Below are 20,491 nucleotides of genomic sequence, written 5' to 3'. Positions count from 1 at the left end.
TTCTTATCCAGAGCAATTAGGTTTTTTTTTCACCTATTCGGCTCGAGGATTTGAACCAGTGACCTGTCGTTTACTGACCCAACGCTCTGACCAGAGTGGCCTAGCACAATAGTTGTGTTTGAGTACTGTGGGACTTGGTCTAATGTTTAATGTTTCTGTTTCTCAAATGGGCCGGCTGTGTTTCTCGTGCTGCTTCCCTGCCATCTAGTGTGGCTATCAAATACTGCAAGGCCGTGAAAGAGAGTTATGCTTGGCTGTCACAAGTTTGACCACAGTGTCTTAACTCGATATTTGTGTATGAGTAGTGTGGGACTTTGTCTTCAATAATCCAGTGAGATTGGAAACTAACCTTCTAAACCTTTTCATTTAACAGCAAGTAGTTGTTTTCCAAAAAGCAATATGCTATCTGTTCAAGTGGATTTCAGTGGCCTAATACAGTATTTGGTTTGTGCTTCCAACCATATGCATCTAAAATAGAAGGCAAGTAACCAGCCATGGTGAATCAGCTGAGCCCATGGCAACATGTGTTGACCCATATACACAGCCCTCCTTAGGCAACTCTTCAGAAGTGATCTAGTCAGCTGCAGGGGGTGCATGCATTGTTTCTCTGAACGGGCCTAGGATGACGTCAAGGCATCTACAATATCTCTTCTATTGTTTGTGTTAGACCTGGTTCCTCTAGTTTCTCTTCAAAGAAAAGATGCTTTGCTAAACTTGGATGTCCTTTCCCGTGCTGGGTGTCAGTGTCTGTTGGTTCATCTAATAATGTATGTCTGATCTCTGTTCTCCTGTTAATGTATGTGTGTGTGTGTGTCTGTCTGTATCTGAACGTGTGTCTGCCTCTGCATCCCCCCCCCCCCCCCCCCCCCCATTACCTCCACCCCTCGTACAGAGGCAACGGTGCTGAGCTACGACGGCAGCATGTACCTGAAGATCATCATCCCGGGGACCATGCACACCGAGGCAGAGGACGTGGCGCTGCGGTTCATGTCCCAACGGGCATTCGGTCTCCTCGTGGCCACCACCTCCAAAGAGTCTGCTGACACCCTGCGGCTAGAGTTGGACGGTGGCAGGGTCAAGCTGACTGTCAACCTAGGTAACCCATGGCAACCCCACCATGACCTCGGCAACCCCATTCTCGTACCCTTCCGTCAAGCTCCATCTCCACCCCCTAAACATGAGCCTTTGTCTGTTACTGCAAGCCCGTCTCCGGTCTCTGCCTCCCTGGGTAGGTCTACTCCTGTACCCCCTCTGCTTACCCATGGTTCTGTTTCTCCCGTGGTCCCTGTGGAGAGACCTCTAGCCTGAAGATAAAGGGGTTTGGTTGTTCACAGTCTTCCAGTAGGGGGTGCTATAGAGAATGGTAAAGCCAGAGCCGTTATGGTCCATAGACTACTCTAACATCATTCTAGATGAGTAGAACAAATATAGAGACTGGAAGGCAGTGATACAGAAACATATTACCCTACAGCACTAAGCCTTTGTCTATAGTTTGGACTCCTGGCAGACTGTTGCGACCTATGGCACTGATAACGGTGCCTGCCACTTGAAGGGAGAGAGTTCACAGTAGGAGTAGGGGAGAAACAAGGCCCAGGTGCACCCTGGGATACAGGAGTGTGGGCCACCGACTTAGAGACATGAGGATGGTTCCTCCAATAATGCCACACCATATACATTCTATTCATCTTGTTTTCTCTCTCTCTACTTACCCTCTCTCTCTCTCTGAATCTTTCTCCATTTCTCTATCACACTCTCAAAGTTTCTGTCTCTCTGTCTCTCTCGCTCGCTCTCTCATCTCTCACTTGGCCAAGGCTCAGACGATGGAACTTTTCATCCCTTCAATGGCCTGTATGTCTGCGGCCCTCGGATCAAACAGTCAGAGAGACCGGCTCACAGCCCAGTGTTGTCCCACAGCGCCACACACACCCACGCACGCACGCACACACACACACGCACACACACACACACACACACACACACACACACACACACACACACACACACACACACACACACACACACACACCCACGCGCGCACACGCACACACACACACACACACCCACGCACGCACGCACGCGCACACACGCACACACGCACACACACACACACACGCACACACGCACACACACACACGTTTTGTGATGTAGCTGACTCTGCCTTTGTCATGCTGCTCAGCCCTGCGCCAGAGGACCGACACACAGACCCAAGTCCACCTTGGCCCAGAACAATCAGCCCCAGCCAAACACATCGTTTATCTTAGCTAATGAGGCTAAATGCTAATCCATAGCGCTAATGTGTCCAAATGAGCCAGATGATAGTTTACCGAACATCCGTCCCTAGTTCCTCCTCTTAATTTCTGCCTAGATCACTCCCTCACTTCCCCCAAATCAGACCATACTCAGAGGTGTCATATCCACATCAACATTTATATTAATTGCTAGTTTAGAGGAAATCAATTTTTGTCTCAGTTGGAGGTGGAATTTGTTTTAGAACCAGAGGAGGACTGCTTACCATATTCCCCAAGATAATTAAAATATGAGTTCATTGATCAATATGAAACAGTGTACAGGGACACTGCATGATCAGATGATCAATATACAATTAGTTGGTTTAATTGATCATTCTGCAGTCTGTGACGTAGGCACACACGTGTAAATAGTAATGCATGTTTTCCTTCCGTTCAAACTCAATCACAATCACACTGACCGCACTCACACAAGCTGTGGACAATCTAATTTTCCATTAGGTGATTTTGTCATTGAGGAATGACAAATGACCTTTTAATGTCAGTATCAGCCACAGAATCCCAATAACAGTGAGCCTGGTCCATGGCTGTTTGAGTCCACTATTCTGTAGCGGTTGACAGCTCGAGACCACGCCTCAGCCACAGCCACATGCACACGCAGCCTGTCACCACCAGGGGGCAGAAGAGAATACTAACTTGATAATGGAGCTCCACCATTTTACCATGCATTTCAGAGAAAGCTGTTGTAGAATAAAGCTAGAGTTAGTGCTTGTATAGCATATTCTAGCATATCTAGAATGTTATAGCATATCCTGATATAGGTGTGCGTGCACTTGGCTTACTGTGACTGGGGTGTGCAGATCACCCTTTCCTAATATTGCTGCTGTTGGTTTCCATACCCGAGGGGCTACAAAAGGCAAGCTGTTTCTAACCCACGATCACATTGTTGGCACTCGGTTAACCTATTTCTGATAAAAGCCACTGTAGGGAATAGGAATAACGAAACACACTTAATAATCGCCGACTCTCGCTTGGACTAACACGCCAGTGACTGAAATGGTGAATTGACTCTGTCTCTCTTCATATCTACTGACCCAATGCGTTTCGATCGACGACGACTTATCTGTACGCCATGTCCACTGTTTCCACGTTCGGTCGCGCCCACAATGTCATCACACGTGGAATTGATGACCTTGCTGTACGCGCTCCACACGTCATCTTTGTCTATCTAGCACAAGAGATCAAGAGTCGGATTACTTGAAAAACGCACGTTTATCATCCTCCGCTTATTGAATGGGCTTGGTTCCCTGGCCATCAAGTGCCGCCAAGTAGACCTACAGCTCCAGAGCTTCATTGTACCAATGATTTGGTGAATATCTTGCCTTCTGTAGCGCATTGGGACTGGGTGGGTTTTGAATGGTGGCTGCAGGGACTGAGGGAGGGATGGGCGGATGATGGGGGGGGGGGGGGGATGACGGAGGTGTGGAAAAGGCAAAGGGTGATCCTGACTCGTAGCTCTGTCCCCGGATGGTGGTCCCTAGCGAAATGCCTGGTTGTCTGCAGAATGTACCTTGAAGGATGTAAAATGTTATTATCTCTCTCTCTCTCTCTCTCTCTTTTCTTCTCCTTTCTCTCCTCTCTCTTTATTTGATTTGACCTCACCATCTCGCTCTCTCTCCCGCCAGATTGTATCAGGATAGACTGTAACCTCAGTAAGTGGTTTATTATATGCATTTCTAAGACTTATATCACTGTGCCACTGTCTCGTGTATGATGTGTCCCCCATAAAATGCTGCCGTTCCCCTTACGTCATACACGTGATCACTCTATCACTATGTCTCTCTCTCTTAGCCATCTCTCTCTTAGCCATCTCTCTCTTAGCCATCTCTCTCTTAGCCATCTCTCTCTTAGCCATCTCTCTCTTAGCCATCTCTCTCTTAGCCATCTCTCTCTTAGCCATCTCTCTCTAAGCCATCTCTCTCTAAGCCATCTCTCTCTTAGCCATCTCTCTCTTAGCCATCTCTCTCTTAGCCATCTCTCTCGGATCATTTTGGCTTTTTAATCAGCTCTCGGTCTTATCATTCTGTCCTGTTTATTTCCGCCTCTGAGACAACACTAGGATCTTCCTTTTCCATTCCGTGATGCACTTTTCTTATCAATCCCCTCTCCCATTTCCTTCTTTCAGTTAGTTCCCCCGTTGTTGTCTTTTAGTCCGTCAGTCTCATTCTATTCCCTCCTGCTCGTCTCAGCAATAGCTTTTGTAGGCAAATCTCTATCCTTTCCATTTCCACTCAACAGCATGTCACTTTCTCTGCTCACACCACTCCGACACCGGTGAATTCACCCCTACGATTGAGGGTCCGTATGACTGTACAGGTGTTAGTTCTCGCCCATAGCCGACTGAACACGCAGGTGAAGCTCCTCTGTATTGGGGACATTGGGTGCAGCCAAAATGGCATCCTATTTTCCCTATAGTGCACTGCCTTTGACCAGGGCCCATAGGGCTAGCTAGTGGTGAATAGGGAGCCATTTCAGACACAGCCGTTGTGTTCAGACCAGTCCTTTTACATATTTGGTGTATACTAACACCAGCACACCTGATTCAAATAAACAGGGGCCATGCTGAGGAGTTTATTTGTTTTAGGTGTGCTGGTGTTAGTATACATCATGTGACACGCCTGGTGGGTTGTATGGTAACCTCCATTGAGGGCACTGCCCTCTGGAACAAAACATAGACACATTTATGAGAACAAACGAATGCATTTCCACGCAGGCTGAGAGAACGACAGCAAACTGTCACTATTTAAATGTCAACCGACGAGGTAAGTGCAGCCCTAACTGTGTCAAAGGAGAAACCTGCTTGGTGCGTTTGTTGTGCGCGTCTGCCTGTCATTGAGTGCACAAACGTATTCCCTTTCTTCTTCTTTTTAAGTATCTGTATTTTTTATGTGCTACAATCATTCCACATACGCAGAGCATAACTATATTCATGCCATCTCTACAAGCATACTGGCAGAGTCAGGAAATGATCAATAGTGTCATTCACTCTATTGCTGCTGGTGTGACGCACACTGAAATCATCCCTGCTAGGGTTGGAACACGACATGCAACCAACCCAACACTAGATGTCCCCATAACACATGAAGTCGACTGTAGCTCTGAAAGAGGATTGAGAAGAAGTGTTAGTTCTATTCCAGCAGAGGGCACAACACGCACGCACGCACGCACGTACGTACGCACGCACGCACGCACGCACGCACGCACACACACACACACACACACACACACACACACACACACACACACACACACACACACACACACACACACACAGCCGTCTCTCAATAAATAAGGGAATGGCTTATTTATGATGAATGATGTTTTTGGGAAGAGTTCTGGAGAGGAATGGTAGTACAGTAATTTGATAGAACACAGAACGGACTATCCAGGTTATTCTTCCCTATGGCACCCATATTCCCTATGCTGCACTACTTTTGACCAGAGCCCTGAATGAAATAGGGCACCATTTTGGATGTAGGCAGTACAGTATGTGCCAATTGCTCCCTATGTGAATTGTGGTCATTCTAACCCTTAGTCATATCTGGTAACCCACTGAAGCTGCGTTTACACAGGCAGCCCAATTATGATCTTTTAGACAATTCTAGGCAAAAGATCTGATCTAATTGGTTAAAAGACCAATTAGTAACAAAAAAATATTGACATTAGTGTGTTTTTAACGGAGGTGAATGAGAGTTAGCCTGTCGGCCAGCCAGGTTAGGTCAGCGGTTAAACTGCAGTATTAGTATGGAGGGTGATATTTCACCACCTTACAACACTCTGGGATGACATGTATTGTGACACATGGCGAGTGTCACGTTCGATGTATGGAGGAGACCAAGGCGCAGCGTGAGATGAATACATCTTATTTTAATGAAGACAAAGAAACACTTAAACAAACTACAAAAACAACTAAACGAACGTGGAGCTAAATATAGTGCTGACACAGGCAACTAACACATACATCACCCATGTCACACCCTGACCTAACCAAAATAATAAAGAAAACAAAGAATATTAAGGTCAGGGCGTGACAGTACCCCCCCTCCCCCACCCCCCAAAGGTGCGGACTCCCGGCCGCACACCTAAGCCTATATGGGAGGGTCTGGGTGGGCATAACTCCGAGGTGGCGGTTCTGGCTCGGGACGTGGACTCCGCTCCACTTCTGACTCGGCCTACTTACGTGATGTCTCTGGAGCGGGAACCCTCAGCGCCGACCCCGGACTAGAGGATGCCACTGGACTGATGTTCGAGTCTGGAGTGAGTGGCTCCTCTGGACTGGAGGGAGACTCTGGCGGATCTGGACTGGAGGGAGACTCTGGCGGATCCGGACTGGAGGGAGACTCTGGTGGATCCGGACTGGGGGGAGACTCTGGGGGATCCGGACTGTGGCCCGTCGTGGTAGGTCCCGGTCTTCGGCCCGTCGTAGGAGGTTCCGGTCGGCGGCCCGTCGTAAGAGGTTCCGGTCTGTAGACTATCGCCGGACGCTCTGGACTGGGTACTGTTGCCGGACGCTCTGGACTGGGTACTGTTGCCGGACGCTCTGGACTGGGTACTGTTGCCGGACGCTCTGGACTGGGTACTGTTGCCGGACGCTCTGGACTGGGTACTGTTGCCGGACGCTCTGGACTGGGTACTGTTGCCGGACGCTCTGGACTGGGTACTGTTGCCGGATGCTCTGGACTGGGTACTGTTGCCGGACGCTCTGGAATGGCGAGGCGCACTGTAGGCCTGGTGCGTGGTGCCGGCACTGGTGGTACCGGGCTGGGGACACGCACCTCATGGCGAGTGCGGGGAGGAAGAACAGGGCGTACTGGACTGTCAAGGCGCACTATAGGCCTGGTGCGTGGTGCCGGCACTGGTGGTACCGGGCTGGGGACCCGCACCTCAGGGCGAGGGCCGGGAGGAGGAACAGGGCGTACAGGGCTCTGGAGACGCACAGGAAGCCTGGTGCGTGGTGTTGGCACTGGTGGTACTGGGCTGCGGACACACACCTCAGGGCGAGTGCGGGGAGCAGTTACAGGACATACTGGGCTGTGGAGGCGTACTGGAGGTCTGGAATTGTAGAGCTGACACAACCCGTCCTGGCTGGATGGTTAAACTTGCCCTGCAAATTTGCGTACAGGGCTCTGGAGACGCACAGGAAGCCTGGTGCGTGGTGTTGGCACAGGACGCACAGGGCTGTACAGACTCACAGTACGCAGAATATCCTGGTCCAAGGAGGTACACTGGAGACCAGGAGCGCTGAGCCGGCACCCTCCTTCCTGGCTGGATGCTCATTCTAATGCACACTGGAGACACCGTGCACATCTCTGCATTACACGGTGCCTGACCAGTTACACGCTCCCCACGGTAAGCACGAGGAGTTGGCTCAGGTCTCCTACGTGACTTAGCCAATCTCCTCGTGTGCCACCCCCGCAAAAAAATCTTGGGGCTGCCTCTCGGGCTTCCGTGCTAGCCGTGTACCCTTATATCGTCGCCGTTCCTCCATTCTCCTGTATCCCTCCTCGCACTGTTCCATAGAATCCCAAGCGGGCTCTGGCACTCTCCCTGGATCGATAGACCACCACTCTATCTCCTCCCAGGTTGTTACACACTCATCCTTCTCCCGGGTCCATTCTTCCACAAAGCGCTGTTCCTCCCTTTCACGCTGCTTGGTCCTTTTATGGTGGGTCATTCTGTCACGTTCGATGTATGGAGGAGACCAAGGCGCAGCGTGAGATGAATACATCTTATTTTAATGAAGACGAAGAAACACTTAAACAAACTACAAAAACAACAAAACGAACGTGGAGCTAAATATAGTGCTGACACAGGCAACTAACACATACATCACCCATGTCACACCCTGACCTAACCAAAATAATAAAGAAAACAAAGAATACTAAGGTCAGGGCGTGACAGTGAGCAATGTGGCGCTCTCAAGACCCCTCTGTAAATGTCACGCCCTTTGGTCTGTCCACCTGCGCACACACACACACACACACACACACACACACACACACACAAGATTCTACACACAAACACACATTCACTGTAGAGCATAGGCACATACGCACATATACACACACTGAAGAGAGACGTTTACACGCACGCACACACATACATAGACACACACAGGGGCACAGGAACTTATAGACTCTGTATCTGTCAGTGCGTGTGTGTTGCCCTGCGCTGAGCTCTGAGTCATGACTCCGCATTCCCCTACATCCCACAGTATCACACAGAGGGCGTCCACGCCATAGCACGGTGCTGGAGGGACAGATACTAGCATGGGTATTGAAAAACAAGTATTGTATACAATCTAGGCTGAATAGGTATAGGCGTGTACACGAAACAAAAATAGAAATGCAACATGTAAAGTGTTGATCCTATGTTTCATGAGCTGAAATACAATATTATTTCTCAAACATGTTGTACACAAATTTGTTTACATCCCTGTTAGTGAGCATTTCTCCTTTGCCATCCACTTGACAGTTGTGGCTTATTAGGAAGCCGTTTAAACAGCAAGATCATTACACAGGTGCACATTGTCCTGGAGACAACAAAAGACCACTCTAAAATGTGCAGTTTTGTCGGGCAACACAATGCCACAGATGTCTCAGTCAATCAATCAAATGTATTTATAAAGCCCTTCTTACATCAGCCGATGTCACGAAGTGCTGTACAGAAACCCAGCCTAAAACCCCAAACAGCAAGCAATGCAGGTGTAGAAGCACAGTGGATAGGAAAAACTCCCCAGAAAGGCCAGAACCTAGGAAGAAACCTAGAGAGGAACCAGGCTATGATGGCACTTCTGGCTGTGTCGGGTGGAAATTATAACAGAACATGACCAAGATGTTCAAATGTTCATAGATGACCAGCAGGGTCAAATAATAATAATCACAGTGGTTGTCAATGGTGCAACAAGTCAGCACCTCAGGAGTAAATGTCAGTTGGCTTTTCATAGCCGATCATTAAGAGTATCTTTACCACTCCTGCTGTCTCTAGAGACTTGAAAACAGCAGGTCTGGGACAGGTAGCACGTCCGGTGAACAGGTCAGGGTTCCATAGCCTCACAACCGCAGACCTGGCTCGTCATTAGTGATGTGGTACGCCTTGCCACAGATAGGAGACTCTGGCCTCAGACTGATGCTGATGTCAACGTTGTGAACAGAGTGCCCCATGGTGGCGGTGGGGTTATGCTATGGGCAGGCATAAGGTACAGACAATGAACACAATTGCATTTTATCGATGGCGATTTGAATGCACAGAGATACGGTGACGAGATCCTGAGGCCCATTGTCGTGCCATTCAACCACCACACCCCATGTTTCAGCATGATAATGCACGGCCCCATGTCGCAAGGATCTGTACACAGTTCCTGGTAGCTAAAAATGTTCCAGTTCTTCCATGGCCTGTATACTCACCAGACATGTCACCCATTGAGCATGTTTGGGATGCTCTGGATCGACATGTACGACGGCGTGTTCCAGTTCCCGCCAATATCCAGTGACTTCGCACAGCCATTAAAAAGGAGTGGAACAGCATTCCCAAGCCACAATCAACAGCCTGATCAACTCTATGCGAAGGAGATGTGTTGCGCTGCATGAAGCAAAAGGTGGTCACACCAGATACTGACTAGTTTTCTAATCCACGGCCCTACATTTTTGAAGGTATCTGTGACCAACAGATGCATATCTGTATTTTCAATCATGTGAAATCCATGGATTAGAGACAAATTCATTTATTTCAATTGACTGTTTTCCTTTTATGAACTGTAACTCCGTAAAATCTTTAGTATTGTTGCAATTTGCGTTTATATTTCTGTTCACTACAGTATTAATTTGTATTGGCATGTGTACAGTTGAAGTTGGACGTTTAAATACACTTAGGTTGGAGTCATTAACTCATTTTTCAACCACTCCACAAATTTCTTGTTAACAATCTATAGTTTTGGCAAGTCGGTTAGGACATCTACTTTGTGCATGACACAAGTAGTTTTTCCAATAATTGTTCACAAACAGATTATTTCACTTATAATTCAATATATCACAATTCCAGTGGGTCAGAAGTTTACATACACTAAGCTGACTGTGCCTTTAAACAGCTTGGAAAATTCCAGAAAGTTATGTCATGGCTTTAGAAGATTCTGATAGGCTTCAAGGAAGAAGCCACTGCTCAAAAACCGCCATAAAAAAGCTAGACTACGGTTTGAAACTGCATATGGGTACAAAGATCGTACTCTTCTGAGAAATGTTCTCTGGTCTGATGAAACAAAAATATAACAGTTTGGCCATAATGACCATCTGGAGGAAAAAGGGGGGGCTTGCAAGTCAAAGAACACCATCCCAACCGTGAAGCACGGGGGTGGCAGCATCATGTTGTGGGGGTGCTTTGCTGCAGGAGGGACTGGTGCACTTCACAGAATAGATGGCATCATGAGGTAGGAAAATTATGTGGATATATTGAAGCAACATCTCAAGACATCAGTCAGGAAGTTAAAGCTTGAGTCTTACAAATGGACAATGACCCCAAGCATACTTCCAAAGTTGTGGCAAAATGGCTTAAGGACAACAAAGTCAAGGTATTGGAGTGGCCATCACAAAGCCCTGACCTCAACCCTATAGAACAGGGGTGTCAAAGTCAAATGGACGGAGGGCCAAATAAAAAAATCAGCTACAAGACGAGGGCCGGACTGTTCGAATGTTCATTGAAAATTTTTTAAATGACGCATATAGTCTAGTGAACCTAATTGAACCTACTGAAAACCTAACAAATATATTACAATATGATCAGATAAATAAAACAATATTTTCTTATGGCTCTGTCAGTAATCTTTAATTTTCAACAGACACAAAAGACAAATTTCCTTTATATAAATATCCCCATAACATGAACATTAAATGAAAGAAACCGGTATTCAAGGCACCATCAGTAGACTATATTTTCTATTTTAGCAAAAGTGGGCTAAATTTACTTCAAAGAAAAAACAATAATAGCAATTTTCTATCATCCACTCAACTGAAATATTTTAAAAATATAATTGGATTGAAATACAAAAAAATAAAGTGCAAAAATCTATTAATCAAAAACAACACTTTGTTTAAGGAGAAGTAACATGCAGTGAAAACAAATATTAAATTTTAACTTTTAAACTTGAACTGAGTAAAAACTCTAAATATGTGATTGCACAGTAATGTTCACTTGTTTGAGGTTGAGGGTGATACTTGGTGGTGTCCCATCTTTTCCACAAGTTCATCAATGTTCGGGGTAAGGCTCTGAGCTGAAGAAATCCTCAGAATTGAGTGGAGGTGTTCAGCAGTAAGTCGACTTCTGTGTGATGTTTTGTTCAGGTTCATCAAAGAAAACAGTTGTTCACACAGGTATGTGCTGCCAAACATAGACAACGTTTGAGCAGCCTGGATGCGCAGCTGGGGCATTGTGCCGGGGAGGAAACGGGCGAACTCCGCAGCACCCACTGCCGCATATTTTGCCCTCAGTGCATCATTGCATTGGAGGTCAATCAACTCCATTTGGAGGTTTGGTGGTGAGCTTTCCACGTCAACAGCAAATGGGTTACCGAGCAGTTCCAACCTGCTTTTTTGTGCTTCAAAGTCAGCAAATCGGCGTCGAAAGTCAGCGGCAAGCATACCTATTTTATCAGCCAACTGTGTGCTCGGGAACGCACTGGTAGAGAGCTTCTCTTTCATGGTCTGGCAGCTGGGAAAGTGGCTCAAATTTTCTTTCCGCATCTGCGTCTCCCACAGAGTCAGTTTGGTTTTAAATGCCTTCACTGTACTGTACATATCAGAGATGACACGATCCCGACCCTGCAGCTGCAAGTTTATTGCATTCAGATGACTCGTAATGTCACACAGAAAAGCCATTTCACACAGAAACATTTCGTCTCGGAGTTGTGTTGTGTCTTTCCCTTTGCTGTCCAAGAACAGACAAATCTCCTCACGAAGCTCGAAACATCTTTGAAGCACCTTTCCCTGGCTTAGCCATCGCACCTCTGTGTGATAAGGCAAATCACCATGCTCCGTTTCTAACTCCGTCAGAAATGCCTTGAACTGGCGGTGATTCAAACCTTTGGCTCTAAAAAAGTTAACTGTGCGCGTGATGATGCTCATTACATGCTCCATTTTCAAGGCTTTACCGCACAACGCTTCCTGGTGTATGATACAATGATAAGCTGTCAGCTCACCTGTCGCGTTTTCCTCTTGCATCTTTTCCCGTATCTTCGCCACCAGTCCGCTCCTGTGTCCACACATCGCAGGTGCTCCGTCGGTTGTCAAACCCACGAGTTTTTCCCAAGGCAGCTCCATCTCATTTACACATCTTGACACCTCTTCATACAAATCATGCCCCGTAGTTGTGCCATGCATAGGACGTAAAGCCAAAAACTCCTCTGTCACGCTTAGGTTGGAGTCCACTCCGCGGATGAAAATTGACAACTGGGCAATGTCAGAAATGTCGGTGCTCTCATCCACAGCCAAGGAATATGCAATAAAATCTTTTCCCTTTTTCACAAGCTGCTCTTTTAGATTGATGGACAACTGGTCTACTCTCTCGGCAATGGTGTTTCTGCTCAGACTCACATTTAAAAAGAGTTGCCTTTTTTCTGGGCAAACTTCGTCACAAACTTTAATCATGCAGTTTTTGATGAAATCCCCCTCCGTAAATGGCCGGGCTGATTTAGCGATCTCTTCTGCCAAAATAAAACTGGCCTTGACAGCAGCCTGGCCTTGTGATTTGGCTTTTTTGAACAGAGCCTGTCGAGATTTGAGGCCTCGTTTTAATTCCTCTGCCTTTTGTAGCCTTTGTTCCATGTCCATATTCTTGTTTTTGTCCGCGTGTTTCGTTTCATAATGTCGTCTCAGATTATACTCTTTCAGTACCGCCACACTTTCTCCACACAGAAGACACACAGGTTTTCCAGCTACCTTCGTGAACATATACTCCGACTCCCACCTTGTTTGAAACCCCCGGTTCTCAGTATCCACCTTCCGTTTTGCCATTTTTGATGGGTATCTGACAGTTAATTTTACTGTGATGCTGACGACTGCTGTGCCAATAAATATTGAAATGAAGCAGCCTACTGCTCGGTGCGTCACCTTTGCATTGTGGGAAATGTAGTATTGGTGCGTGTAAAAGATCTGCGGGCTGCCGGCTTGCTGCGGGCCGGTTCTAATAATAAATCAAGATCATCCCAGGGGCCGTAAAAAACCTTCTTGCGGGCCGGATGTGGCCCGCGGGCCTTGACTCTGACATATGTGCTATAGAACATTTGTGGGCAGAACTGAAAAAGCGTGTGCGAGCAAGGAGGCCTACAAACCGGACTCTGTCAGGAGGAATGGGCCAAAATTCACCCAACTTATTGTGGGAAGCTACCCGAAACATTTGACCCAAGTGAAACAATTTAATGCTACCAAATACTAATTGAGTGTATGTAAACTTCTGACCCACTGGGAATATGACGAAATAAATAAAATCTGAAATACTATCTCTACTATCATTCTGACATTTCACATTCTTAAAATAAAGTGGTGATCCTAAGACAGGGAATTTTTACTAGGATAAAATGTCAGGAATTGTGAAAAACTGAGTTTAAATGTATTTGGCTAAGGTGTATGTAAACTTCTGACTGTAAGTATGTATTCTTATATAGGCATGTAGCAGTACAAAGGGAGGCATTTAAAGTTATACAGATGTGCATGTGGAAGTATTTTATGATTGGCTGTTATGGTAGTAGTCCACACTACAGTACAGTTCATTTGAAGTTTGGACATGTGTTGACATTGGCACGCATAATAGTTTTATTTCACCCAATGCTCTGATGAAATCCAGTTCTCTTTTAAGGCAATTTAACGCTTGAGTGACGGTCCGAGCTTAATTCAATGTCCTCATCTTCTCTGAACTCTCTTCAGGGCCAAACTCGTTGCAAGCAGCCTTCTGTAGAAAATGATGGCTGTTTTTAGGACAGTTGTCTTTGTTTTTGCACCCATTGCAATCATATGCACTCTTTATGAAATGAACACCAACCATTATACCAACAATGTATGTCCGATTTTTACTGTAGACTTCTGTACCGTTCTCCAAGATATACAATGTACAGAGAGACACGTCAAAAGATGGGTGCGCTGTGCTACTGTCGGGACCTGAGCTATAACATGTCTAAAACATTAGTAAGACATGTTTTGAAGATGTTCGCAAATATCAATGTGTCCTCATAGTCTCTTCATTTCATTTTCGCACATTTTCTGCTCCCTGCATGTTTAAATATGAAATGAACCAAATGCCTCTTAAAATGTTAAACAGAAATGACCTAATAAAGTAGTGCTTTGAAGCATCAACTTCAAAGGAATACATAATCAGAGCATTTTCCTAACTAGAGCTGAAATGGAATGAGCTTGGGTATGCTGTGGATGTGTGTGTGTGCGCGCAGTGGTGTGTGTGTGTGTGTACGTGCTTGCTTGCTTGCATGTTTGTGTCATAGCCATCTTTATAGTAGCTTTTGCAATCGGGTTAACTTCAGTGTCACTTTTCTCCTTTTTATTTTGAAGAAATAAATATAAAGTTTCTGATATTGCTATTCCCTGCCATTGAAAAGCAGATCTATGAATTGCTTCTACACTGTAGCTTACATTCAGTTGCACTTACATTGCAGTATTTTGGCAGTGAATCACCCTATGCACTAATGAAATGTTCCTACATGTGCCTAGGTGATACACGGCAGCCATTTTGTGCTGAGGCACTAGTCACACATCAATGTGCTGTGCGGCAGAGGCCAAACACCTTCCTTATGGAGATGTCTGGCTTTAACAGAGACATTATTGTGAGCTGTTGATATCATCTGTTTATGGATGTTTTGTAGATTTATATCACTTGAATAAAAATAGCAGTTTGAGAGTGTTTTGTGAGGCAAGGCTATCACTAGCTATGTTTCCGTTAACTTGTCCAGGGATTTTTGTTGTTGTTGTTGTCGACATTTAGAAAGTTTGAGTGGATAAATAAATGCGATAATTGTCTGCTAGGGTGGATTTCCATTTCACTATATTGTGTCGTTCAAAACGTGCTGGACATGACGACGTCACACCTAAAAACACATGTTTTTATACTGTCCAATAAAAATGTAGTGGTTGAAGGGTTTCCATTACCCATTTCGGCAAATTGCGCATTAATACATTGTCGACAGACATCTGTTTCATGTCTTACAGTAGGTAGCCCGTAAAAGCCAGCATGGATAGAATGCAATAATTGACAAATATTTGCCATATTCTAATAATTCTCATGTCCGTGCCATGGTGGAACTCTTGTAGATCGGAAATAATTGGATGGTGAAACTTGCCAGCCAGCCAGAAAAGCAAGGCGAAGCAATTCAGGCAATCCTTGTCCTGCAAAGAAAAATTTTTACAGAAAGTAAAAAAATATATATTTAGCAAGCAATAGGTATTTCGAATTAAATGTGGAGTGGACCTTTATAGTTTCATGACAAAAATGATTCCACAATCATAATTTATTCCCAAACCGTTTCCAAAATCTTACAAAAGAAATATCCACCCCTGTCGAATGGATTTTAAAAAATGTTGTCGATGGTCAGAAATTGTTTCCTATGTCTGCCGTTTCCAAAACACATCGCGTATTTTTTGTTGTTTGTTGCGACATTGCTTTTGTCGAATAAACCTGAGTAAACGGAACCCTGCCTAATGTAACTTTTTCAAAAGGCCCTTTTCGAAGCTACTCCAGTAGTAAGGGAAAACTAGTCTTCAGTGAAGTGACAATTACTCAAAGTGTCAAAATGGATGTTATGCCCAGTTGCCCATAAGTAAAGGGTCATGTGGAGAGTCAAAACCAAGTCTGTAGAATGACGCATAATAAGACCAGAAGACTGACTGTGACCTAATTGATTTATTTTTTGTACCTTGTGTACCCGCCTCAGTGTTCTTCCTGTCTGGAAATGTTCCTCCATTGTGTCTCTGTCAGACCCATTACCTCACACTATTCACCCAAAACAGAGAGCAACAGAGAGATGGGGTTAGGAGGTGAAAAGGAAAGGGAGGAGGGGTGGCGGAGAGGAGACATAAAAAGGCAAACAGTCACTCAGAGAGAGATACAGAACGAAGGGATGAGGACCCAGACAGACAAACGACAACAGAAGAAAGGACGAGAGTGGGTTACATACAGAGAGAATGTGAAAGGTGGCGGTGGTGAAACAAGCCCTTTGGGAGATTTAAGGAGGGTGGCACGATGCCCGTGGACTATCTCTCCCTCCATTTACCTCTCTCCCCTTGACTTATGACAACGGGGCTCCCTGCCCACTAGTCCTGCATGGGCCACAGAAGATTATTCACCTGTCCCCACCTACTACCGTCTTTGACTAACCTAATGGCTTGGTATTACAGCAACCTTCTCCTTGGGGTGTGTCTCAATACTCATATATGGCTTCCTTTCCTTGTATACTTTTAACACAAACAAGTGAAAGGATTTCATAGGCTTTTAGGCCATGCCACATCAGTGATCATGGTGAAGACAGGAAAGGAAGCCACTTTATACTATTGAGATGCACCCTTTTTCCTATTAGTACTCATCCCATATGGTGCGACGGAAGTAAAGGAAACCCCTCTACACTGTTGAGATATACCCCGCATCTCAACCTGCATGGTGAGATTGCAACCCTTTCAACCCAATAGGCTGACATTGAGACAGGTTAGATCTGGGCTTGTTATGAGAGGTGAAATGAGATGAGCAACAGCACATTGTCTGGGTTCACACTCCCTCAGCAGAATGATGGGGTCTCCCAGGGCAACGCTGCTGCTGCTGCATGCTGGGAGATGCGGTCCAAATCAACTAAATCCACCAGGAACCTTCCTGGAGAGGGAAAGAGAGGCGGAAAGAGCAAGAGAGAGAGAACGATGAAGAGATAGGGAGATGAGAGGGAAAGAAAGAGCAGAGATACATTTCTCACCTCTTTCGCCATTTACGATCAATCACTCTTCATCATGACTCTCATTTTTTCCTCCCCCCGCCGTCTGTCCTCTTCAATGCTGGGCTAGATATCGACAGCTTTTATCTCATTGTGCATTCTAACAGGCACCACACACCATACAGTGAGGGTGGAGAAGGAGAGGAGAACAGTCTCATGTCAGCCCCCCGGCCCTCTTCGCTCCCTTATCACGGTAATTGGCGCATAGGGTCACTACGACGGACCATGGATAATCATGGCTGGGGGTCATACTCCGTGTGGCCGCCCCGCCCGTGCCCCTCACTCCTCTGTATCCTCCCTCGCCAAAGCGGCTAATCAAGCCGTGTTTTGGACGCGGCTGCCGGGAGTGTTTTGCTGTGGTGGCAGGATGCGACAGTGTCCTCGACTGACTGCAAGCCTAACCTACTTTCCCAAGAGAGAGAGAGAGAGCATTAAAAAGGAGGTCTGCTATTGTTTTCAATATGGAAATAAACAAGAGGGGGAGGAAGAGAGAGGGGGATCTGGGGCCCGTTCAGCAGGACGTCACATTTTGGAACGTTCAGATATAGAAACAGACTATGTATGACAAACATGACTCTCTGACATGTAGAATAAGGAACCACATTGGCTCTATTCATGCCAATTCGATCTGCAACATTTGACAACGTTTGTCAACTGAACATGGCCCTTCTCTGTTTTCAAAATGAAAATACTGAGGATGAGGCAAGGGAGGGAAGGATAGTGGGGGAGGTGGGGGGGAGAGAGGGGTAATGAAGAGCGAGAGTAGAGAGGTAGAGAGAAGGGGGAATGGAGAGAAAGAAATTGAGAGAGGGAGAACCGAGCGAGAGAGGATCTTGATTTGGCTGCCTGCTTGTGTTTATATCACCACTATCCCCTGCTCGTCGCGTCTTTCATCTCGGTGGTCGCGCTCGCTGTTAGCAGACAGGCGCCATTAAATCTGGCTGCACAAGACACACACACACACACACACACACACACTTCATTAGATATAAGATAGGCCCTGCGCTCTTTTGAGTGCTCCAGATAGTAAATATGATATCACAGGGATAAGGAGACAAATACGATCAACGTCAAAGACAGCCTGATCCTTATCTCTGGGGGAAAAGCAGAGTCAAGCAAAGTAAAGCAACTCTCTATCACGCTACGGAAATCACTTTAACCCTCAAAGCAGCATATTCTTACACATCTGCCTTCTAATGCTGTTTGACTGAAACATAGAGAGAGACATGCCCAGATGGGTTCCATGTCTGTCCGTCGTATATCGTAGAATCTCAATCCCCCTCCGCTCCTCTTAAACAATGTTATTCACCAGATGATAAAACAAATGCATTCAATGTTTATCGTCCGCTACAAAACCATATGGGCCCTATTAAATGCCGGGACACACTGCACGGCGAGCATTATAGTTATGGGAAGAGGGCTTATGCACAAGTACAGCACGGTATCCCGCACAGCTTTGCCCCAAAATTATTTCTGGTTGAAATGGTGCAGGGCTCCATTTTTGAACAAAGACACTCCACAATCTGAAAGTCAATGAGTTAGGTTAATTATACAGTTTGTAGTTGTGAATCCTGAAAATGTACCCCTGGGTCTTTTAAATAAGCTATTATTTGCATAGCCCTGCTACCTCCATGAATTACATGTAAGGGCATAAGAAATGGCTACAGCATGCATGGAGTCGTTTGAGCTATTAGGTATAAATACTGGTCTTGTCCAGAGGGTTTGCTGGAGCAAATGTATACTGTATCTGTTAGGGCTTCAATGGAAAATATTTGCATTTCAGGGAAAGTGTTTTTAACTGCTGTAGAAGAAGAATTATAACGGTAGGAGAATGATCTGTAGGATAATGATCTGTAGGAGAGTGATCTGTAGGAGAATGAGCTGTAAGAGCATCATCTGTAGGAGAATGATCTGTAGGAGAGTGATCTGTAGGAGAGTGATCTCTAGAAGAGTGATCTGTAGGAGAATGAGCTGTAAGAGCATAATCTGTAGGAGAGTGATCTGTAGGAGAATGATCTGTAGGAGAATGATCTGTAGGAGAATGAGCTGTAAGAGCATAATCTGTAGGAGAGTGATCTGTAGGAGAATGATCTGTAGGAGAATGATCTGTAGGAGAATGAGCTGTAAGAGCATAATCTGTAGGAGAGTGATCTGTAGGAGAATGATCTGTAGGAGAATGATCTGTAGGAGAATGAGCTGTAAGAGCATAATCTGTAGGAGAATGATCTGTAGGAGAGTGATCTGTAGGAGAGTGATCTGTAGGAGAATGATCTGTAGAAGAGTGATCTGTAGGAGAGTGATCTGTAGGAGAGTGATCTGTAGGAGAATGATCTGTAGGAGAATGAGCTGTAAGAGCATAATCTGTAGGAGAATGATCTGTAGGAGAGTGATCTGTAGGAGAGTGATCTGTAGAAGAGTGATCTGTAGGAGAATGATCTGTAGGAGAATGATCTGTAAGAGCATAATCTGTAGGAGAATGATCTGTAGGAGAGTGATCTGTAGGAGAGTGATCTGTAGAAGAGTGATCTGTAGGAGAATGATCTGTAGGAGAATGATCTCCTATACAGTGCGGTCGGTAAGTATTCAGACCCCTTTACTTTCTCCACATTTCGTTACGTTACAGCCTCATTCTAAAATGGACTTTAAAATAAAAACTCGTACATTTACACACGATACCCCATAATGACAAAGCAAGAACAGGTTTTTAGAAATACCTGCAAAAGTATAAAAACATTTCAAAATGGAAATATCACAGTTACATAATTATTCAGACCCTTTACTCAGTACTTTGTTGAAGCACCTTTGGCAGCGATTACAGCCTCGAGTCTTCTTGAGTATGACGTTACAAGCTTGGAACACCTGTATTTGGGGAGTTTCTCCCATTCCTCTCTGTCAGGATGGATAGGGAGTGTTGCGGAACAACTACTTTCAGGTCTCTCCAGAGATGTTCAAGTCCGGGCTCTGGCTGGGCCACTCAAGGACATTCAGAGACTTGTCCCGAAGCCACCTGCGTTGTCTTGTCTGTGTGCTTAGGGTCGTTGTTCTGTTAGAAGGTGAACCTTCGCCCCAGTTTGAGGACCTGAGTGCTCGGGAGCAGGTTTTCATCAAGGATCTCTCTCTACTTTGCTCTATTCATCTTTCCCTCGATCCTGACTAGTCTCCCAGCTCCTGCCACTGAACAACATTTTTTATTTATTTTATTTTTTATTTCACCTTTATT

At 45.6% G+C, this 20,491-nt stretch overlaps 1 protein-coding gene across 1 annotated transcript in view; it reads left to right on the top strand.

Annotated features, from left to right (window-relative positions):
* Positions 1-20,491, top strand: part of LOC139416164 (neurexin-2-like) — a 968,379-nt gene that overhangs the window by 477,242 nt on the left and 470,646 nt on the right. The window contains exons 11-12 of the mRNA XM_071164510.1: positions 893-1,096; positions 3,932-3,958. Coding sequence (XP_071020611.1) covers positions 893-1,096; positions 3,932-3,958 — 231 coding nt within the window. The remainder of the gene's footprint in view (positions 1-892; positions 1,097-3,931; positions 3,959-20,491) is intronic.

The sequence above is a fragment of the Oncorhynchus clarkii genome, chromosome 9 (assembly GCF_045791955.1).
Source record: "Oncorhynchus clarkii lewisi isolate Uvic-CL-2024 chromosome 9, UVic_Ocla_1.0, whole genome shotgun sequence".
Lineage (NCBI taxonomy): Eukaryota > Metazoa > Chordata > Actinopteri > Salmoniformes > Salmonidae > Oncorhynchus > Oncorhynchus clarkii.
The sequence above is the reverse complement of the archived record's forward strand: the minus strand, read 5'-3'. Positions and strand labels throughout refer to the sequence as shown.